General features: G+C 44.0%; 1 protein-coding gene across 1 annotated transcript in view; it reads right to left on the bottom strand.

The window, feature by feature from the left end:
* Positions 1–330: 330 nt before the first annotated feature.
* GALNT15 (polypeptide N-acetylgalactosaminyltransferase 15) overlaps positions 331–23,351 on the bottom strand; it is a 55,187-nt gene continuing 32,166 nt past the window's right edge. The window contains 8 exon segments of the mRNA XM_003826199.7: positions 331–2,628; positions 2,630–2,719; positions 7,303–7,446; positions 10,049–10,153; positions 10,529–10,660; positions 17,295–17,489; positions 18,815–18,932; positions 21,373–21,540. Of these exon segments, the coding sequence (XP_003826247.2) occupies positions 2,491–2,628; positions 2,630–2,719; positions 7,303–7,446; positions 10,049–10,153; positions 10,529–10,660; positions 17,295–17,489; positions 18,815–18,932; positions 21,373–21,540 (1,090 nt within the window). The 3' untranslated portion in view covers positions 331–2,490.

Here is a 23,351-nt window from a genome sequence, read left to right as displayed (position 1 = left end):
GATCTCTCAACTGACAAGTTTCTCTACTTTTAAATTGATCATTATGGATAAAATGAATGCTGAGTTCATAGAGAAGAAGGGAATTTGAACACTTGGTTACACTAAAGGAGAAGGTCCTTCTAGAACTAAATGGAGGCATCTGTTTTACTTAAATTAAGGGTCTGTAAATACCAGCCAGGGACTGAGTTGACAGCCACTTCTGCAATAAAGTAATAAATCATGGAGCTGGTTAAGGAAGCAAGAAACACCATATTCTTGCTTTGTTCACCCAATTAGGCAATAAGCCATCTGGGTCCTTTTGTTAATTGCCACCAAATACAACTTACACAATTAAATTCAGTCTTTTATTTAATTATATTAATTTATCCCAGCAACTTCAAAGACCCACAATGCCAATAATAAAGTTCAGTTAAAAAACAGAGGTCTTGAAAAATTTTTTTTCTTCAGCCGCTAATACCATTTACACGGTCGCCATCTGAGAATTTGTAGCTCCGTCTCAGTCTCAGGATTTAGGGAAATTTGTTTTAAATGTAGATGGGTCTGAAGCAAGAAGACAGTGGCTAAAGTCTCTTCTCTAGACGGGATAATGAATCTATCTAGATTGGTCCAACAGAACTGTGATGAAATGTTCTATATCCGTGCTCGCCAATACAGTAGACCCTAGCCAGAGGTGGGTAGTGAGTATTTGAAATGTGGCCAGTCCAATTGAGGAATTGAGTTTTAAATTTTCTTTGATTTTAATGGATTTCCATTAAAATGGCCATATTTTGTTAGTGGCTACCATATTAGACAGCACAGGTCCAGAGTGTATTCTGAGGAAGGAGAAATGCAGTGAACCCTTGACTTAGCAGGTAGACAATGAATACGTAGTTATGATAGGTATTGTTTGGAAACACTGCACTTCCCACTCAGTTTTTCTTATTTGAAGGATAGTGTGTTCTGAGACAGCCCAAAGGAGATTAGCATCTTTAGGGGAAGATTTCTAAGCTGACCATGTGGAAAGGTAGGTAACTCCATCTGGGGAAAACTGAATATGAATGCTGTTTATTAAATAGCAGAACCCATCCCATTCGGCAACTCTTACGGCTGAACTAGGTAAGCCAAGTCATAGCAAGGAAAGTCATTTAGCTCTTACTAGCCTCAGCTGTGCTCCAGATGAGCCGTGTTCTTCCCACACTCATGGACATTCAACCTGTGGACACATTTGGGGGTTCCAGACAGTTATATGGGCTCAGAGATGGCCCTGTCAGCTCTCATGGACATTAACACCCAAATGTTACCTGTCATAAGAATTTTGGCTCAGGCTCTGGCATTTTGCTCCCAGGAAAAAGGTTTGCTTTTTTAGAAAGGTTGCTGTTTCTGCTCCAGTCAGTGCAAACCCTGTAACAGGGCATCAGGAGAGTTTCTCTCTCTTTTTTTTTTTTTTTTGAGATGGAGTCTCACTCTGTCACCCAGGTTGGAGTGCAATGGCATGATCTCAGCTTACTGCAACCTCTGCCTCCTGGGTTCAAGCGATTCTCCTGCCTCAGCCTCCCAAGTAGCTGGGATTACAGGTATGTGCCACCATGCCCGGCTAATTTTTGTATTTTTAGTAGAGACAAGGTTTTGCAATGTTGACCAGGCTGGTCTCAAACCCCTGACATCAGGTGATCCTCCCAACTCTGCCTCCCAAAGTGCTGGAATTACAGGCATGAGCCACCGCGCCCGGCAGGAGAGTTTCTCAACTGTGAACACCTTTGTTAATGGGAATGCTCAAATTGTGCTGGTACTTCTAACACCAACAACTAAAGAGAAATCGATTGCAAGGGAATCTGGTTATGGTTATGGTTAACAAAGTTAAAGAAGAGCTAGGGCAGGGGGAATAGAGGTAGATTCTCAGTAGGAAGGAAATTCTCTACAATGGTGGAAATTCTCATTAACGTGAAAATGTCTTTTCCCAGATCTCTTGAAGCTTTTCAGCTGCTGGGTTGAGCTGGAGAATTGGGCCAAAGTGCTCTTGCATCTTCTCTGCAATCCTAAACCTCCTCTCTGTAGCTTCCTTTCCTTCTTCTGAGATGTGGCTCAACAAATGAACACAACATTTGTGCTAATAAACCCAATTCAGAGTTTTTGGAATGTCAGGCCATTACATCTGCTTCACTCTTTAATTTTCATGGTTGGCCAAACAGACAATCCAAGTTAAGGCCATTTGAAGACAAATAAATTGATCCATTGGATTTATGTATCCTGGAGGTGCTGCCAGAGAATGTCCAGGCCAGAGAGAAAGCAATTGTTAAGTGCTCAGTGGAGAAAAACAAAGAATCTTCTGTACTACGTAATAATCATTTCCCAGTGATGAAGACAACGGTACAATGGATCCTTTTTTTTTTTTTTTTTTTAAAGTAGCCAGCAGTCAATGAAATAAGGTGTGAAAAGGAGAAACTTCCTATATTCTTTCATGGAGCTTTTTTCTCTCCTAACACCAGGAGCACACAAACAAAAGGATCAGCTTCATGAAATATATAAGCTCTTTAAGTTCACTTGGAGCTGGATTTTGATGGCCAAAATTCTCTTTTCCTTCTGACATTGACATTCATCGTTCATCCACAGCATTGACCTGGTCAAATCGCCACTGCTGGCGGGCTTTTCCATCACACGGACGCAGGTACAAATCTTTATTGTTTTCTTGCACCACAGCTTCCATGCATTTCCCAGAAAGAATGTGGACAATCATCCCATTCTAAAAAGAGAAAAGAAAAAAGAAAAGAAAACCAGTCCCCCACAATCAGTCAGCAAAAGAAAATATTTTTTAAGATTTGCGCTATTCATTAAGAGAATAACAGATGGTGTGAACTGGCCTGGAAAGGAATTGTGGTATTTTGATCAACATAAAATATAAATTAGGTAGCCCTAAAATTTGGATGTCACTCAAAACCTTAGGGGTAACTAATCCAATTATCTTTATTGTAGTTATGTAATTGCACCATTTCTTAGAAAGTTATGGTTAGTATAATTCCCAGAGCATGTTCAGTCTTTATGCTGTATTTGTGACATTCATTGTTATCACTGTAGTTGTAAATTTCTGCTTTCGAAACGATTTAATCCACTTTACCTTCTGTTAGTCCTGCAGTTGGGCACTGTTGTTACCAGGCTGTGGTAGTGAGCAAGACCTCTAGGATATACTGAAGGCCTAAACCAGCCATGTTCAGAAGACCATGGCTATTCCCTGCTCAAAAATCACCAGATTTAATATTGACTCCAATCTTCTCCTTTTCAAGAAAAATTTAATTACTTTATGAAAAGTTGAACAACCTTAACCAGCAATGCTGAAAATGCCTATTTATTCATCATTCATTTATTAATGTTTGAGATTGATATGGTTTGGTTCTGTGTCCCCACTGAAATCTCATGTTGAATTGTAATTCCCAGGGTTGGAAGAGGGGCCTGGTGGGAGGTGATTGAATCATGGGGCAGACTTCCCCCTTGCTGTTTTCTTGATAGAGTTCTCACAAGATTGGTTGTTTGGAAGTGTGTAGCACCTCCTCCTTCGCTCTCTCTCTCCCTTGCTCCGCCATGTAAGGACGGGGCTGGCTTCCTCTTCGCCTTCTGCCATGATTGTAAGTTTCCTGAGGCCTCCTCAGCCATGCTTCCTGTGCAGCCTGCAGAACTGTGAGTCAATTAAACCTCTTTTTTTTTTTTTCATAAACTACCCAGTCTCAGGTATGTCTTTATAGCAGTGTGAGAACAGACTAGTATAGAGATCATAATACTACCCCTTTAAAGTACACAAGTTGGTGGTTTTTAGTATATTCACAAAGTTGTGCAACCTTCACTCCTATCTACTTCCAGAATATTTTCATTACGTAAAAAGAAACCCACTATCCATCAGCAGTCACTCCCCATTCCTCCCTCCTCCCAGAAACTAATCATTAATCTACTTTCTATATTTATGGATTTTCCTATTCTGGACATTTTGTATAAATGGAACTATATAAATGTGGCCTTTTGTAACTGGCTTCTTTCACTTTGTGTAATTTTTTTTTTCCAAGAAGGAGTCTTGCTCTGTCACCCAGGCGGGAGTACAGTGGTGTGATCTCGGCTCATTGCAACCTCCATCTCCCAGGTTCAAGCGATTCTCCTACTGCAGCCTCCCGTGTAGCTGGGATTACAGGCACGTGACACCATGCCCAGCTAATATTTTGTATTTTTAGTAGAGATGGGTTTTCTCTACTAAAAACCCATATTGGCCAGGCTGGTCTCGAACTCCTGACCTCAAGTGATCCACCCACCTCTGCCTCTCAAAGCGTTGGGCACCGTGTGTAATATTTTTAAGGTACATCCATGTTGTACCACAAAACTTTTTCTTCTTTTTTTCTTTTTCTTTTATTTATTTATTTATTTTGAGACAGTCTCTCTCTGTCACCCAGGCTGGAGTACAGTGGCATGATCTCAGCTCAGTGCAACCTCTGCCTCCTGGGTTCAAGCGATTCTCCTGCCTCAACCTCCTGAGTAGCTGAGACTACAGGTGTGCACCACCACACCTGGCTAGTTTTTGTGTTTTTAGTAGAAACGGGGTTTCACCATATTGGCCAGGCTGGTCTCAACCTCCTGACCTCGTGATCCACCTGCCTCGGCCTCCCAAAGTGCCGGGATTACAGGCGTGAGCCATTGAGCCTGGCCTCTTTTTAAAAAAAATTGTGATAAAAACACATAGCAAAACTTTTACAATCTTAGGCATTTTTAAGTGTAAAGTTTAGTAGTTGATATAGTTTGGATGTTGGTCCCCCCTAAATCTCATGTTGAATTGTAATTCCCAGTGCTGGAGGTGGGGTTTGGTGGGGGATGTTTGGATCATGGGGACAGATCCCTCATGGCTTCGTGCTGTCTTCTTGATAGCGAGTTCTTGAGGATCTGGTCATTTAAGAGTGTGTGGCACCCCCTTCCCCACTCTCTTTCTCTTGTTCCTGCTTTCACCATGTGATATGCCTGCTCCCACTTCATCTTCTGCCATAAGTAAAAGCTCTCTGAGGCCTCCCCAGAGCAGATGCCACTATGCTTCCTATACAGCCTGCAGAACCATGAGCCAATTACACCTTTTTTCTTATAAATTACCCAGTCTCTAGTATTTCTTTATAGCAATGCAAGAATGGCCTAATAGGCCTGGTGTGGTGGCTCACACTTGTAATCCCAGCACTTTGGGAGGCCGAGGCAGGCAGATTACCTGATGTCAGGAGTTCGAGACCAGCCTGGCCAACATGGAGGAAACCCTGTCTCTACTAAAAATACAAAATTAGCTGGGCATGGTGGCAGGCACCTCTAATCTCAGCCACTAAAGAGGCTGAGGCAGGAGAATCGCTTGAACCCGGGAGGCAGAGGTTGCAGTGAGCCGAGATCCTGCCATTGAACTCTAGCCTGGGCAACAAGAGCGAAACTCCCTCTTAAAAAAAAAAAAAAAGAATAGCCTACTACAATAGTGTTAAATATATTCACATTGTTATGAAACAGATATCCAGAACTTTTTCATCTTGTAAAAGTGAAACTCTATAACCATTAATAAACAAATTCCCTTTTTCTCCTCCTCTGCCTGCCCCTGGTAACCACTATTTTACTTTCTATTTCTATTAATTTGACTACTTTAGATATCTCATAAAAGTGGAATCGTACAGTTTTTGTCCTTTTGTGATGGGTTTATTTCACCAGCATAATGTCCTCAAGATATGCCCATGTTGTAGCAGGTGATGGGATTTTCTTCCTTTTTAAGGCTGAATAATATGTGTATGCCACATTTTGTTACCTCTTCATCCATGGTGGACACCTGGGTTGCTTTCACTTCTTGGCTATTGTAAACAGTGCCACCATGAATAGTACCTCATTCCTTTTTCTGGCTGAATGATAATCACTTTTAGAAGTTATTTATTAATGCCTGAAATATGCTGGGTGTATCTTACTCCCTAATCTTTTACTTATTATTACTTATTTTACTTATTATTTTTAAATGCTGTTTCTAAAGTGTATCTTATTCATAGGACTTGCTTAGAAAAATACTTTATGATCATTTATAAAGGACCTTAACTTGACTCATAAGACTTCTTTGACGCCAGACATGGTGGCTGACAACTGTAATCCCGGCACTTTGTGAGGCCGAGTGGGTGGACCACCTGAGGTCAGGAGTTTGAGACCAACTTGGCCAACATGGCAAAACCCTGTCTCTACTAAAAAATACAAAAAGTAGCCAGGCGCAGTGGCTCACACCTGCAATCCTAGCTATTCAGCAGGCTGAGGCACAAGAATCGCTTGAACCTGGGAGGCAGAGGCTGCAGTTAGCCAAGATCGCACCACTGCACTCCAACCTGGGTAACAGAGTGAGACTCTGTCCCCCCCCCAAAAAAAGACTTCTTTGAGCATGTGTGGGCCCGTTGAGTCCTGCCTTCAGTTGGTCACCAAAGCCCCAAATGCTCTGTTCTCAAGTGCTTATTGTGAGCTTAGCTTAAGTTTTCTATCATACGATTTTCTTCTTTCACAGCCTGCTTTAAGAGTACCAATGCACAGGATTCTGCTTAGTCATTTTATCCTTTTTATTCCCCAGCAGAAGTTGAAGAAATTTTTAAAAGGTGTGTATTTATTTCTTTGTATGTTAATACCCCAACTCATTTCAGGAAGAATTTGAAGTAGAGAAAAAGCTGTGTATGGACACAGTGTTGATACTGTCATCTTCCGATCCCGATTCTGTGTATAGGACCTGCCCACTCTCCTTAAGTACGGACATTCCTCCTATTCCCTCCCTAACTTCTGGGAAGGATCTATAGTTTCTTTCCCCCAGGGTAATAGGGGTCAAAATTTTACTAAAATGATGAAATACTTACAGTGGAATTTGCATTGAAAGGAAGAAAGTGGTATCTATATATCTATATATTTACATCTACATCTGTATCTAAAGTTTCTTGGTGGGGGGAGGGACTTTGAATTGCTCCTAAAACCACACCACCAAGGTGGCTGAACGCTCCTTGTAACATGCCTTACCATCCTACTTGTGAACTGAGCCAATAAACTTCAAAAAGAGGTGTATCCCTCTCTCTGCAATGACAAGCATCAGAGCTACACAGAGACCTGGCAAATCATTACATATGAAGACGCCAGTGAGCCAACTTTGCTGCTGGGTTGCCTTTGCCTCCCCCTGAGGCCTTACTGCCCAGCCACTAAGTTCAAAAGCAGAGGCAGAGGTCCCTAATACCTGACCTCTTGGAAGAGCCCAGGATCCAATGCCAACCAGCAGTTCCTTCTGACCAGCAGCACTACCAGGCTCTTCCTGAACAGATTACTCACCTCCTGGAAGTCCCAGTGCTGCTGGTGGATGGCCAGGCCTTCCTCCGTGCAGTTCTGAAGAATCACCTGCTCCTGCCTGACAGCAAAGCACAGGTGCTGTGGGCTGCCAAAGTGAATCTCCTTCCTGCTGGTGTGTTGCAGGTACTGTGACAGAAGCAATAGTTGTTAGCGCAGCTAGAAAGAGATCCTCTTCAAAGCTGTAGAGGAGGTAAGAAGAACCCACTATACAGCTGAGGTCTAGGGGCAATCTTCAGATTCTATCGGGGTCAGAAAGACCATATCTCATGGTCAAGTCCAAAAACATGCTGCTAGACTAGTCATAGCCTCTGAAGTCCCCACATTCCAGCTGCTCTTACATTCATATTTACACATTCTGGCATGTTTCTCTGTTACTTTATTTACCGTATCATAGGTGAGGCCATAAAAAGTGCTGTGTGTTTTGTTACTATACTGTTGAAAGCACAGATGAGGAACCTCTCTGAAGCCCAGGTTGATGTCTTTCTGGAGAGCCCTAACCTGCTCCTGAAACTAATTTTCCTGCTGTTTGTTGTATCTGCTGGCTCTCACTCATGGTTATTGTTTCCTCTAGTGTTTTGTAGTGTTGGATTGTGCACACCTTTGAGAGGGACTTTAACTGTGAGGATCTTGTGAGGGTTAATTAGAAGGCATGTCCTGGAAAGACTATTTTCTGTTTGTTTCTGTCAGATGCAGCCTGAACCCATTTTTACATTAATTTTGTGGCTTACAGACAGGATCAACTTCATGGGTATGTGACCTGTGCAGTCACATGGGGCCTCATGCTTAGATGGGTTTAATAAACTTGATTTAATGCTCTGCTGTCACTGTCTTGAAATTCTTAATAATTGTCAAATTAAAGACTACATTGTCATCTTGCACTGGGCCCTGCAATTAGATAACCTGTCCTGCTTGAGGATTCCCAAGCTACGCAACTAGTACACATGTGAACCTAAGCCCATATTAGATGCAAGCTTGTGGTTAAAAATTCTCAGGGGAGAATAATTTGTTTCCTACTCAAAGCCCCTGTAGGGACAAGCTTCTTACCATTTTCCTGTGGCAGGGGGTGGGTATTTCTAGTCAAACTTTTCAAGGACAGGTTATCCTTTGAAGGTAAAAGCTGGCTTGCTATGGGAGTGTCATTTCTGACTTTTCATCTCTCATGGGCTGAAGGTGGGCTCTCGTCACTTATCCCTTGCATGGAGCCAACAGCTGTAGATTCCTGGGGCTCATAGTAACCATCCCTCACACTTGGTAGGGCAGCTTCGCCCATGTCCAATTCCTCTACTTTCAGTTGCCTCTTGTTTTTTGACCCCTGGAGGTTTCCCTTTCTTTCTTATAAACTCGTTTATTCATGAAAAAGGGTGTTTCATATTTTTTTATCTGGCATATCTTATCTAGGTGTTTATAGGGAAAGGCTTTCAACTTATCTAGTTTACAATATTGCAGGATCCTAAAGTCCTTACTATTTCAAAAAAAAAAAAAGAACAAGAAAGAGCTAATATTCCCTTTGCATGAAGGAGGCTGTATTGTTCTTTTGTTTCTTTATTTTTTTTTATTCTTCTTTTTCAAACCCAGAATAATCTCTGTAGAGGCTGCATTATTCTTAATTGCAGGAGAGGAAACCAGGATTTAAAGAAGCCTGCCAAGATCACACAGCTAGAAAATGAGAGAGCTCAGATTCAAACCGAGCTATGTCTGACTGCAAAGCTTGAACAATTTTCACCCTACCATGTGGCTTCTTCACTTTGCACTTGATGTTTATGTCTGCATCCCTTGTGCCAGGTGTGAATGCCTATCAGTATGTCCTAGGAGATTAGTAAAGGGCAGAGCCAAAGGAGGCCGGATGGATCCTGAGTATCTCCCTCCCACATGTCCTATAGGCCCACAGCCTGCCCCCAGGAACCCAGGGCCTGCACTGCCAAGCCCAGCCTCAGCCAGCCTTCCATGCAGGGCTGGACCACAGACCCTCAGAGAGATGCTGTCTTTTGCCCCCCAGATCTTTGATTCTCATCCAGTGAATATCTCCAGGAAATTATACTTTGATGTTTGTTTTTATTAGGGGCCTTTGGGATGTGATAACTTAAAAGTCCCTATCACACCCTGAAAAGAGAGAGACTTGGGGACAAGCTAGGCTTTCTAGGTTGTCATCCAGTTGTGAAAAGAAGTGGACCTACCAGCCCTCAGCTAGCATCGGTGGAGGATTTCTACCACTTTGGGCAGTTACTCCATGATGAAAATTTTGAAGAGAAGAATTACTCCTAAGATATGAGGAGAACTTCCTAATGACCAAATGGTGCTGGAGGCTGGGATGACCCTGTTTTCTCTAGATCCTTATCCTGATTTGATTACTTTCTTCTTCAGTCCTGGGATAATTGAACCCTGCCTGAATCCTGGAGGCTTCTGAGTTTGCAATCCCTGGGCTAGTGACCCTAAGCCTCAGTTTTCTCATCTGTCAAATGAAAAGTTTGGCCAAACGGCTTCTCCATTTCCCTTTAACTAAGATGCTTTTATTTTCTGACAATGGCCCATGTCTGTACTTATAGATGGAGGTGAGGTGAGTTGAGGAGAGCTGTGATGAGTCATTACAGTGGGGGACCATGGCAGTCAAGGGACATGGGACCACAGAAAGAAGATACCTCAAAGGGAAGTATGGGGCATCCCAGAAAAATATCACCCACTTTCAAGTCTTCCTGGGCTATGATCCATCCTGAGAAGTCTGACTACCCACCTGTTGCTGCCGGCTGTCACTGCAAGGAGCCAACATCATGGGACAGCCCAGGATGTCCCCTTCTGCCTGGCAGTCTGCACAGAGCCCAAGTCCAGTGTTGTGGAGCTGAAAGTGGACACACACACAGGAGTGAATTCCAGATTCCACTGTAAAGACACCCTCGGTCAGACACCATTCCTTTGCTGTATTCTCTGGAGTGCAGCCCAAGGCACATTGTTCAGGCCACAACAACAGGTGTGGTAAAGCTGAAGCCACTGACCCTAAGGGACAGGCCTCTTGAAGGAGGTGCTTTGGGGTGGGCAATGGGGCAAAACTCAGCCACCTTCCTCAGACTGGCATGGAGGCATGGGATGGACCCAAGGCCTCTGAGGCCCTGCTAAACCGTGAATGGTTGACCAGGGACATGGAAGAGCTGAACATCTAGTTCTTGTCTTGGGAAGCTTCCCTGTCCCTCCCCATCTTCCCTGGGTCATGCCTTGCCTTTCCAGAGAACCTGGGCCTGGGTTCAGATGGGTACAGCTCAGGGTAGACATTAGCCAGAAACCAGTGGAATGTCCGACAACCCAGTCTCCTTTGCAGCTGCAAGCGTTCCATGCAGTCTGGCTTCTCAGCCTGGGGAGGAGAAAGACACAAGCAGGATGATGAAAGCTTGTCTTGCCCAGAATTCACATGGTTGGGGATGGAGTGGCTGGGAAGAAGCTAAAGGATCAGGACAGAAGGAAGGGGCCAAGACCACAGTTCTCCAGGGCTGCAGTGGGGAGGGTCATGTGTTGGAAGAAGAAGGTCTGGAAGGGATAGAATAGCACAGATCTTCCCTACAGAGAGTTGTGGAACCAGCAAGACTGTAAGTGATATCAGCCCCTTCCCACAATCCCTCAGATCTCCAGTCTATAAAGACTACAATAGGCCGGGAGTGGTGGCTCACACCTCCAGCACTTTGGGAGGCCGAGGCTGGTGGATCACTTGAGGTCAGGAGTTCAAGACCAGCCTGGCCAACATGGTGAAACCCCATCTCTACTAAAAATACAAAAATTAGCCAGGTGTGGTGGCGCATGCCTGTAATCCCAGTTACTCAGGAGGCTGAGACAGGAGAATCACTTGAACCCAGGAGGCAGAGGCTACAGTGAGCCAAGATCGTGTTACTGTACTCCAGCCTGGGCGACAGAGCAAGACTTCCTCTCAAAAAAAAAAAAAAAAAAAAAAAAAGAGAGAGAGAGAGAGTCTATGATACCTGTGCTTTAATGATTTTTCTGCAGAAGCTGGCAAAATGGTGGGGCTTTGCACCTAGGTTGGTGTAAGGAGAATCTACAATGGGCCTCATGGAGTCAGGAACTGACCCATAGGCAATTGAGATGAAGTTGGCTAGGAAATTGTGGGCTAGGGGTTGGGGCAAGGCAAGTTTATCTTTCTTCACCTCTGGGTACCATTAATGAATCATTCCTTTGGGCTACACTATCTCCTTTTTTTGAGATTCTCCTTTATGATACAATTGTCCTGGGATGGAGATGAAGGCAAATCCTGAACACTAGTACAAATTAATGTTTTTGGCCATATTGATGATACAAAGAACTGTACCCAAAAGTTTAGTACCAAATCTTGGATACTTTTAGGGAAGAGAGAGGTGACAAGGATGGGTTGGAATGACCACAGACAAAAAAAGAGAGAACCCTTTCCTGGCATGGGGAGAGGAAGCAAGCTGGCCATGTCAGAGTTCCCACTTGAAGGCCTCCAATCTGACAGTAAGACACGGGTCCACCAGGCTGTGTAAAGTATGATTGGTTTGGTTCTGCTTTCCCTCTCTCTTTTAGACCTCAGCTGGAAATGTGGTAAGTCTGTTGTACTGAAATTCTCTCTAGACACTTCTCAAAGTGTGATTCCCTGAGCATCTGCCTGAGAAATGCCACAGAGCTAGTTAAAAATGTAGATTCCTGGGCCCTGCCCCAGAGATGATACAGTTGTTTGGGTTGGAGGCCCTGGAATCTGCATTTTAACCATGTCTCCTGGTGAGTCTTTTTCACACAAAGTTTGAGAAAAACTTCTCTAAGTCAGGGATTTCTTGTTTATTCAGCGTATTTACCCACCATGAAACCAAGGGGATCTATTACTTTTTCTTCTAAGTAAATTAGTATAAATTTCTTGATGGCTTCTTGGCATTCTTTGTGTTTATTTGAGACCTCCCTAGACCTTTCCCAGAGTTGGACTTTGCTACCAAAACAGAAACATTTCTTCATGTGAGTTTTATCACCTTTACTTTCCTTGATAAAGAGATAAACTGATAAATCTACCCAATCTTTGTTTGACCTTGAGTGAGGGGCAGGCTGACAATGAACTTTCCCTTCTGTACAATTATGTCTGAGAGAAGAGAAAACAAGGAAATTTCAGCTCCCCAAGCAGCAAAAGTCTGGCCTTGTCTTTTGGGTGCCCAGGATTTCTGTCTCTCAAAATCCTTGTGGGGGTTTTGGGGTGGATGGAGAAATAGAAATCTTTAGGGCAAAATTAACTTTTGGTTATTTAAATTTAAAGTAAATGCATGCTATCAAATACCTTCAGGGAAGTAGGAATGTCACTGAAACCTTGAAATCAAAGTAAGTGATAGGACATTTCCAAAGCATGAATCAATGGAAATGCTCAAAAGAGAGAGAAATAAAAGGAGCCCTCTGCTAAAGCTCTTCTCACTGACCAATAAGGGTGCCATCTCCTTGCAAAAGTCATCAAATGAACAAAGTGGACATCTGTGAATCGGAGAATGGACACCCAAATGGATATAAGAAGAAAAAGGTACCTCACCTGTAGACTTTATGAAAGTAAGCCTAGCACTTATTCTCCATAGCACTCTTTCACATTTCATTTTATAGTATACTCACAACAGTTATTGAGTTCTTAGAGGTTAAATGACTTTCCCAGGGTCAATAGCTTCTAAGAGGTCAGAGTGTTTTATTAGGCAGCTAGTCAGACATAAGCAGGGCAGGAGAGGATTTTCCCCGACCCCGCCAACCTCCAGGGATGTCAGGCCACCATCAGGTGTTGGTTAGGCAGCTGTTAACTGTCTCTCTAAAATAATAATTAGTTGCAGCTGGCACCAGGGAACGGCAGTCTCCCAACAGATAGAAAAACCTGAAATTGGTGATCAGCTTCCCGATTTGATCTCAGGAGTTGGGCAAGTGGGCTGAAGCATGTGCACTAAGAGGCAAAATGGTGGCGTTTAACTGGTACATGACCTTCCTCCGGGAATGCGCAACTGGTAACGCCTCACGTGAGCATGCGAAAAATTTCAGTAAACACACTGCGCATGCTCCCCTCCCAAGGGCTAACAGGCCACTGCATGTGTGAACAACCCCCGCCAGGGGAAGAATCAGGGAAAAAGGGACACAAGCCCCCAGAAGCATGCCAATGTATAAGACCCCAAGTGAAAGATCAAACTGCGCACTTGATTGAACGCTCAAGTCCCCCACTTGGCCCTGTTCCAAATGTACTTTACTAACTTTCATTTCTGCCCTAAACTTTTTTTTTTTTTCCCGAGACAGAGTCTTGCTCTGGCTTGCAGGCTAAAGTGCAGTGGGGCGATATCAGCTCACTACAAACTCCACCTCCCTAGCTCAAGCCATCCTTCCACCTCAGCCTCCCGAGTAGCTGGCACTACAGGTGCACACCACCACGCCCAGCTAATTTTTGTAGTTTTTTGTAGACACAAGGTTTCACCATGTTGCCCAGGCTGGTCTTGAGCTCCTGGTAAACTTTTTAATAAACTTTCACTCCTGCTTTAAAACTTGCTTTGGTCCCTCGCTCTGCCTTATGCCCCTCAGTTGAATTCTTTCTTCTGAGAAGGCAATAATTGAGGTTGCTGCAGAACCATATAGATTCACCACTGATAACAAGAGCCAAAGGTTGATCTCAGGTTTATAAATTTTTTTGCCATCCATCCATTCCACCAATAAATGTTTATGGAACACCTACTATGTGCATTGGATTTAACCAGGCATTGGAGATTTAAAGGTCAGCAGAATAAATACTCTTCCTGCCCTTTTTGAGCTTGTAAGTCTGTGGAACATTTATTGAGCGCCTTCTTCTTCTTCTTCCTCTTCTTCTTCTTCTTTTTTTTTTTTTTTTTGACGGAGTCTCCCTCTGTTGCCAGGCTGGAGTGCAGTGGCATGATCTCAGCTCACTACAACCTCCGCCTTCTGGGTTCAAGCAATTCTCCTGCCTCAGCCTCCTGAGCACCTGTGACTATAGGCACGTGTCACCATGCCCAACTAATTTCTGTATTTTTAGGGCGACGGGGTTTCACCATGTTAGCCAGGATGGTCTCGATTTCTTGACCTCATGATCCACCCACCTCGGCCTCCCAAAGTGCTGGGATTACAGGCATGAGCCACTGTGCCCAGCCGAGCACCTTCGATATACCAAATACATCCTTGCCTTCCCCCAAATTCAGACAGAACTGTAGAGGATAGCTTATTTATGGACGTCCTACTATTTCTGGAAAAGTATGGTGTCTACATTTGAGGATTACTGTTTCCATGTTAGAGAGCTAAGAGAGAAAAAATACTAAAAGGTTGGACTAGTTCTAGTTCTACTTCTGGTTCTTTCCCCACTTCTCTTTAGCAACTCACCCTCTCATGGGGCCTCAGTTTTCTATTTTGTAGAATGAAGGACTTGGGTGAATACAAACAAGCACTTAAAAAATCCTGCACTCACCATCTGGACAAGCAAACTGGATTTTCCCAAAAGCAGACCAGTCATGCTCTAAAAAATCATGCCAGTCCCCAATTTCTGTAATTGTCTAGAACAAAGTATATATTCACAGGCACTTCTAATTGCACCAACCAATGTGGGAAGAAGGTTGAAGTTCTGTAAATAATTTGCATGCTGTTGCATTAGGCTGGCCACAGCCAACATGCCATGTCCTAATGACCCTGTCTGGTGGAAAGTTAGTCTGGCGCATCAAAAACTATGCAACATTTAACACTTCTTTAAGAGTTCTTTACAAATGCAGTCTGTGCCAATGTTAAGAAAATGTCCTCTGAAAGCAAAGAGCTAATACTAAATCCCAAGAGAGAAAAATAGATGGTTTGGCCAAAAGAAACCCAAGAGAGTAAAAACCAGAGAAGCTCTGTGGACCTCTACAGAACTCTGTAGAAGGCCACTTGCTCCCTGTTGCTAATTGAATAAAGTCTAAACTGTTTAGCCTGACCCTCAGGGGCTCCAGAGTCTTCCCCCAACTCCTCCTCTGGATGTCTGAGTTGAACCCATTCAGCCATTCTTCAGATGTGACCTCCCCTGAAAAGATGTCTGTCATGAGCCTGTCTAGGATGAATCACTCTCACCTCTGTGAATATTATCTCTTCCAGAGGAGCTCCTGCCCCACCAAGAACCTGATAAGCATTGGGTATGGTTCTCTGTCCCCTGCAGGACCCACCCAGGGCCTGGCACAGAGCAGGTGCTTGGTTGACCTTTTTGGACCATTAGTGGCCATGACAGTAACGATGGTATTAATAGTAAACACACAAGCAGGACTTACTCAGTGCCAGGCACTCATCTAAAGTGCTTTGGATTTATTAACATATTTATTCATCCTAATAACAGATGGAAAGCTTAACAAACGAGGAAGCAGAAACACTGAGTGTTTAAGTAACTTTCGGATCATATAACCAATACTTAAACCCAAACCATCTTGTTCTTGGAGTCCATGGGCTTAACCATCAGACTATACAGCTTCTAGATTGGTGTCTAGAGTTGGACACATGCTTCCACTTCCCATAGATGGCGATGGAGAAGGAGACTAAAGAAGAACAAAGATGCTAGCTAGTAAGTGAGCTGGGTCCTTGTGAGAGTTTTCCTTTCAATCCCAATGCCTTCCTGGAGGAACGAAGGAGGCTGCTGTTAGCAGCATTTCTCCTGCACCAGGAAAGGAGCCAGTGCTACTCTGTTTAATAGTGTGACTAACCGACGGGGTCCAAGAGGAGACTGTAGCCTGCCTAGACCTTGGGAATTACTGTTGAGTCCCAGGACTCTGTGTACTGTTAACACTCTCCCCAGCTAAAGAAACAAAGATCCTTGAAGTTCATGGAGCCCTGACACATCCCAGGCCCTGGAGGCTATTCCCACTTAGGGAAAGGATTGGATCTAGAATGGGGAGGAGGCAGCGCCCTGAGGACCAGGGCAGAAGGGGAAGCTCTGGGGCTGCTCTATGGGGCTTCCCTGTCAGGCTGGCCCTGCACTCAGGCATGTCCTTCTATTTAAGCAGCCTAGGCTTCATCTGTGGCATGCAAACTCACATCTAACTCACACCCCAGCAGTGTGGGCTGCTAAAGAGCTTGTGGGAGCTGCTCCAGGACTGTTGTGGGTCCTAGGAATCTTGTCTTTGGAGCCCCCACTTTCAGCACAGCAAGCATTAATGTGAACCCATTTCCCACATTAAACAGCATTTATGGGTCAATCTGGAAGGACTGGGCTGAGCAGCCACTGACCAATTGATAATGTGCTGTTTGTGGACATTTAAATGTTTAAAATTTTTATTTTTCTGTGGCTTTTTTGGACTCTATTTTTTTTTTTTTTTGAGACGGAGTTGCTCTGTCACTCAGGCTGGAGTGCAGTGGCGCGATCTCGGCTCACCGCAAACTCCACCTCCCAGGTTCATGCCATTCTCCTGCCTCAGCCTCCCGAGTAGCAGGGACCACAGGCGCCCACCACCACACCTGGCTAATTTTTTGTATTTTTAGTAGAGACGGGGTTTCACCATGTTAGCCAGGATGGTCTCGATCTCCTGACCTCGTGATCCGCCCACCTCGGCCTCCCAAAGTGCTGGGATTACAGGCATGAGCCACCGCACCTGGCCTTTGGACTCTATTTTTATATTTAATATTTGTTTCATGTCTTGGATCATTTCATAGCCCTGAGCCCTTTGCTCAGGATGAAAGGAGACCTGGCCTTGGAGACCTATCTCATCGCTTCTCTGTGCCAACCCCTCCCCTGGCCCCAGGTGAGGGATCCCATCCCATAGATGTCATCCCATAGATGTTAGGGAGCTTCAGGCCAAGGCCAGCTGTGCTGTCCCATGGAGAAGCCAGAGAGACAAAGGACAGTCTCACCAGGTGGAGGAGCCACTTAAAATAGGGCAGCATGAGGGAAGCTCAAGCCAGAATCTTCTGTTTTCCCCTCCCTGGCAAGAGAAAGGAGCCCTCCCTGGCCCACCTCCTGCTAGTGGCCCTGTGCTGGACACAGAAGCCCCACTTGGCTCTCTCCTTACCTTGCTCAAGGAGAAGGCCTCTGGGCTATGCTTGTAGAAGGTTTCTTTGAATGACCCCAGCCAGGTCTCAGCAATGCGAACCCTGTTCCTCAGGGTGGCCTCCTGGTCGAGGGGGGAATGGGAATCCTGATTTCGGTAGATGTGTCCTACCCGAGAGCAGGGAAGGATTTCAACAGAGCCACCACAGAGCCAGGCCTGCCACAAAGGGAAAAGATAAACACCTCAGCATTCCACCTTTAAGAACGGTGGGAAATAGGGAGCCCTATCTATGAGGGGCTGGCAAAATGCACAGGAAATCGTGAGCACTCAATGGTGAAGATGATTATGGTCCTCAGGGTGGCGTAGAGTTTCCAGATTTGGAGGTTCTGGGCAGGGGAGTGACAGGGTGGAGAGAATAGAGGTAGTTGTCCCAAAATGGGGACAAGAGGGCCATCCCCAGGCAACTACCTGAATATGCTGCCCTTCAAACACATGCAGGTCCAGCACTTAGAGAGATGTAGCATGTGAATTAGCAACCCTATTCCCCAAAGGACACTTCCTCAGGGAAAAAGATGATCCCAGTGGTCCGGGAATATCTCAAAGCTTGTGAAGTGTGCTACAAAGACACCAGAAGCTGTTTGTAGTAGAGACAGAAGCAAGCTTTCCTGAGACATAGTCTTTACTATTTCAAGAAATTTCCCTCTGCTCTCCCACTCCCAAATGGCTGGAGTTCATTTGGCAGGAAGACTTTCATTCCACATTTGGGGATAAAGGTTAAAGTAGAAGCTGTCCTAGGATAAGCAGCATATGAATGGAAACACCAAAACTGGAGTTCCCAAATTATGTGCCAAGGTGCCCCAGGGTGCCACAGCAAACTCATAGGCTCTGGTGTTAAATTTTTGAGAGAAACATGGTGACATCTGTTGGACTTTATGCAGAATATAAGCTTCAGGTAATTCACACTTTCAGCATTAGATCTCTGCACTTTTGATGATGAATTTTTTTTGGTGTTGGGTTTTCGGAGGCTACTGTGATGAAAAAGCAAGTATCATGCTAGAAAAGCAATGTGGGACAGGAAATGAGGGTGACTCCAAGGTTTGAGAAGTTGTGTGGTGCCCAACAGGTGCTAAGTTTTTATGACAAGTGTTAAATTGTTTGGACCAAACTACTCAATACACAGAACTTCAGGTATTTGTTTTGGACTATGGGTGCTGTGAAAAAATTACTAAGATGCTAAGAGCGCTGTGAATAGAGAATGTATGGGAGCCTCTGGAATCTCCGCACAGCAGTTAAAATAACTGAGAGTATGCCTATTCCTGGAAGCAGGTTTTGAAGGCACTGAGAGTGAAACCAAGCTACAGCACAGGAGAGATGGGAAACTGTGAGAAATGGGAGGTTTGACACACAACACAGGAATGACTTTATAATTTTCCCACAGCCTCATTCCTTCCCAGTGACATTTCTAATGCCTGCCTCTGAGCTGTGACCATACACACCACTCCAGAGATCCCACCTCTGTCCTCCCTTGGTCCAGGACATACCTTGAAAGACAGTTCGAGGTTTTCACCACCTCGCAGCGACATAAGAGAGTCATACGCTCCAGTGTTTTGGAAGTAATGTCTGTCCATGGCCACCACCTCTCCGGGCACCACAGGGCTCCTGGACACAGAAGACAGGCAGGACACTGCAGTTCAGAACCCAGAGCACAGCATGCAAGGCTGGGGGCTGGGGCTTCCCAGGTGGGAGCTCCAGTGGCTGAGAGAACAGGCTTTAGGCTCAGGTAAAATGCAATGTTTTTAATTGCAAGACTGGAGCAGAGCCATGATGTCAGAAATCCCAGTGTTTGATGGAAAGAGAGCTATTCTTGCCTGGGCCTTCTATACTCTGTCCTCAGATACTGCTCCTAGAGAGGGCCTAGGGACCACACCTGAGACTCCCCTGCCCTCTGGCTTGAGTCCCTCTGGAAAGATGTTTGGGAAGAAGGCCTTGCTTAAAATCAGGTACCCTAAGAGAGGTAGCACCAGGCCTGACACAGCGACATGGTCAGGCTCTTTCCTCCTTTCTTTTTCTCACCCTCTTCTGTTTTCCTAATGACCATCCACCCTCTTCCCAATTCTATGATGAATCCACCAGGGACCCTGGAAGCAGATAAGTCCCCACTGCCCTAGGGGAAAAATACATGATTTATAAACACAAGAAGCTAGAAACCTTTAATAAGGGAATTAAGATCATAATATCCCTCAGAGGGATTTTAAACAGAGAAAGATGTAGTCAGAGGGTTTTTGAAAAAGGGTCTCTTCATCTAGGAGGAACAAATTTGAATGCAGCCAAACTCTGGGAATTTTTCAAAGTGTAAATGACTAAGAGTTCAGATTTTTCTTAATTACCAAAGAAATAGTAATGCATTAACAAAGCTACTGGCCTTTAGGTTATAAAAATTCTACATTATACCAAAATACTAAAAACTGATATTGTAATGATTATTCAGTATAATTTCCAACTCTGCCACTCCCAATTTGTAAGATCTTAGGTGGGCTATGTGTCTTTGAGCTCAGCTTCCTCACCTCTAATTGGGGATAAAATAGTGTTTCATAATTAGGTTTTGGGGGATGACTAAGGTAAGCCATGTAAAATATGTAGCTCTGTGCATGCCACATTTTAAACACTCACTGGATTTTGATGTTACAAGTTCAGCATTCCTTTTCTGACACCTGTGGGGCCAGTGTGCTTTTTAATGCAGAATTTTTTGGACTTTAAAGAGGGACATACATCGTATACCACACATCAGTCCTGGTGGGGTCTGCCTGGCACTCTTTAGTCAAATATACTAATATTTCTTTGATGAAACACACATATTTTCACAGTAAGCAGTAAGTGGGATAAATAAGGCCAATGCAGACACCCCACGTCAGTTCAGGGCAGCTTTTGCTGCCTAATGATTTTGTTTTTGTTTTTTGTTTTTGAGACAGAATCTTGCTCTGTCACCCAGGCTAGAGTGCAGTAGTGTCGTCTCAGCTCATTGCAACCTCTGCCTCCTGGGTTCCAGTGATTCTTGTGCCTCAGCCTCCCAAGTAACTGGGACTACAGGAGTGTGCTACCATGCCCAGCTAATTTTTTTTTGTATTTTTAGTAGAGATGGGGTTTCGCCATGATGGCCAGGTTGGTCTCGAACTCCTGGCCTCGAGTGATCAGCCCGCCTCTGCCTCCCAAAGTGCTAGGATTACAGGCATGAGTCACTGCATCTGGCCTGCTGCCTAATGAATTATTAAACAAATGTTTGGTTTTTAGAGCTTTTTGGATTTTGCAATTGTGAATAATGAACTGTGGCCTTGTATTTAAAATATAGCATAGCAGTGAAGCAGTCGTCTCAAGGGCCTGGCTGTCTGGGTTTAAATTCTGGATTCACCTCTCATTGGCTTTATAGTGTTGGGAAACTTTAAAAATCCTTATGTACCCCAGAAACCATGGAGGCAGACAACCAACCCCACTGTGTCCTTTCAGAATTCATATCCCACAGAATTCATGAGCTTAATAAAATGGCTGTGTTTTACACCAAGTTTGAGGTGATTTGTTATGCATAAGATATCTAGTACTTCTACTTAAATAGAAGAGTCATCCAAAAACCAAACACGTGAGAAGCGACCCATACAATAGGATATATTTGAGACCTATGGTTCTTAGCATTCACCTGGTTGAATTCTTCCTATTTGCTAAGACGGGACCTGAGGAATTCACACTGTACCTGATGAGAGAGCTGGGCCAAGATTCCATCTCAGGTTGCCACACACTGGGGCATTAACTGATGCTATCTGGAAGACCCTGTCGGAACTTTATGAATATGACAATATAATGGTGGTAGCACCTACATCTGGGTGCCTGGCACTCTCTAAGTGCTTTTCACATATTAGTTCATTCAATCTTCACAACAACCCTATAAGGTAAATACTATGATTGCTCTCAATTTACTGATAAGGAAACTGTGGCATACATTAAGTAATTTACTAGGAAACTGTGGAGGTAGGATTAGACCCCAGGCAGGCAGGCTGCAGAGTCCATCCTGAGGAGGCAATGGCAAAGCAGGTGTGAAATGGGGACTCACCTGATGGGGCTTATGGGGGACTGGAGGGCCTTCCTCACATGCTCTGGCAAAGGTTCCCAGTGGAAATCCAGCTTCCAGTCCAACACCCCACGCTGCAGGTCCTTTGAGGGGTAATACTGGAAAGTCTTCCAGTCAATCACATCTATCACCGGAGATACCACTCGGCTCCTGGAAAGAATTGTGGAATTAAACAAGAGACGTAAAGCATTTACTTGCTGGGGCTGGAAACAGTCTGTACATGGGCTGCCCAGTATGGTGGCTACCAGACACCCGTACCTAAAATGGGTTTATCCAAATCAGGTGTGGAGTAAGTGTAAAATACACCCTGGATTAAGAATACTTAGTATGGAAAAAATGATGCAAAAATCTTAATAATTTTTACATTGATTATATGTTGAAATGGTAATATTTTGGATATATTGGGTTTACTGAACTATATTATTAAAATTAACTTCATCTGTTTATTTTTATTTTGTAATGTGACTATTAGAAGTATTTTAATTACATGTGTGGCTCGTGTTATATTTATATTATATAGCACGGTTCTAGAAAATGTTTTTCCATAAGGAATTAGGGTGTATTGCTTTAAAGAGCATGCCAGTACTTTTCTTTCTTCAAAAACCTTTCTTGACAGCACTGAGAGATACAGAGACGGGTCCTAGGCTCAGCTCTGCTACTAATGAACTATGTAATCTTGAGATACCTGTTATACCTCTCTGGGCCTCAGTTTCCTCGTTTGTAGAATGGGAGGTTGAACTACTTCCCACAAAGGCCTTTCTCAGCTGCAATGCTCTGGGACTGTGGCTCTTAACTTCTTTTGGGGTCCTTGATCCCTTTGAGATTCAGGGGAAAACTATGGGCCACTCCTGAGTGAAATCTTACATGTCCATATAAAAAATATTGTGCACGATGTCAGAGAGTTTATGGACCCCTGCTCTCAGGTCTAGTTCTTCTTCCTCCTTGTAGTGTAAAACTGGATTGGCTTGAGAACTCAGGATTTCCAAGCCCTAGAAGTATCCCTACTGTCAATGCATGCGTATATGAACATCTGGTATCTATAACCAAAGTCTTGACTATCTTGGTTTATTTGCTTATTTCCTGCTATTGTTGGTGACTTTTAGTCCAATTTTTTTTTTTTTTTTTTTTTTTTTTTTTTTTTTTGCACAGCCTGGAGATATGACTGCAGAGTGATGTGAGAAATTGACATGGGTCATATACTTTTTAACTAAGTAGGTAATCACTCCGGTGTCCCAGGAGCTGCTATCCACCTAGCCAATATCTCAATCACATTTTCTCCCCCTGGCCTGTCATGATAATTATGTCTTAAATCTGTGCCATGGAATGAACCAGGCCTGAACTTCAGGGTGGCTAGAAGATATCACTCTAAGGGAAGTGAGATTCCTGGGAGGGGAGATACTAGCCACATTGTGTTTACACTACCATCAAATTCCATCTCTGTTCCATTGTCTTGGAAAGAGCCAGGGTGGCCCCATGATTTCATTATCTGCTTTAATCTATGGCTTTAGGTAACTGACATAAGTGTAAGGAGTTGTGGGGTCTATATTTAGAGCAAGGATCTTAATATGCTTTTCCTGCCTCTTTCACATTGTTTCTGCTGGAAGGCAAAGGGAACATAATCCCTCTGGGTTTCCCCTATTTTGGGGTACCCTGTATTGACCTAAGAAAACTGAGAACCTAGACCAGGGAGGAAATGAGGGCACCCAGAGCCCCTTCCAGAGTCTCCACTTACTGTGTAATGAATCAGGCAGATGGATAAATTTGGCTATTGGCAAAGCATTTTGTGGAATTTTGGAATCAAGAGCCAGGGAACTGTGTGGCTGAATTAGGAAGAAATGCATGAAATTTGTGCCACCTTCAGCAATCATAAGAGGACAAGAAAGGGACTTGCATTCAAGCATTCCCGCAATCAATTCATCCTAGACCTCTATGCTGTGTATTTCTTTCTTTCTTTCTTTCTT

Source organism: Pan paniscus, chromosome 2 (assembly GCF_029289425.2).
Source record: "Pan paniscus chromosome 2, NHGRI_mPanPan1-v2.0_pri, whole genome shotgun sequence".
Taxonomy (NCBI): domain Eukaryota; kingdom Metazoa; phylum Chordata; class Mammalia; order Primates; family Hominidae; genus Pan; species Pan paniscus.
Note: the sequence above shows the minus strand (reverse complement) of the source record. Positions and strands in the feature narration are given on the sequence as shown.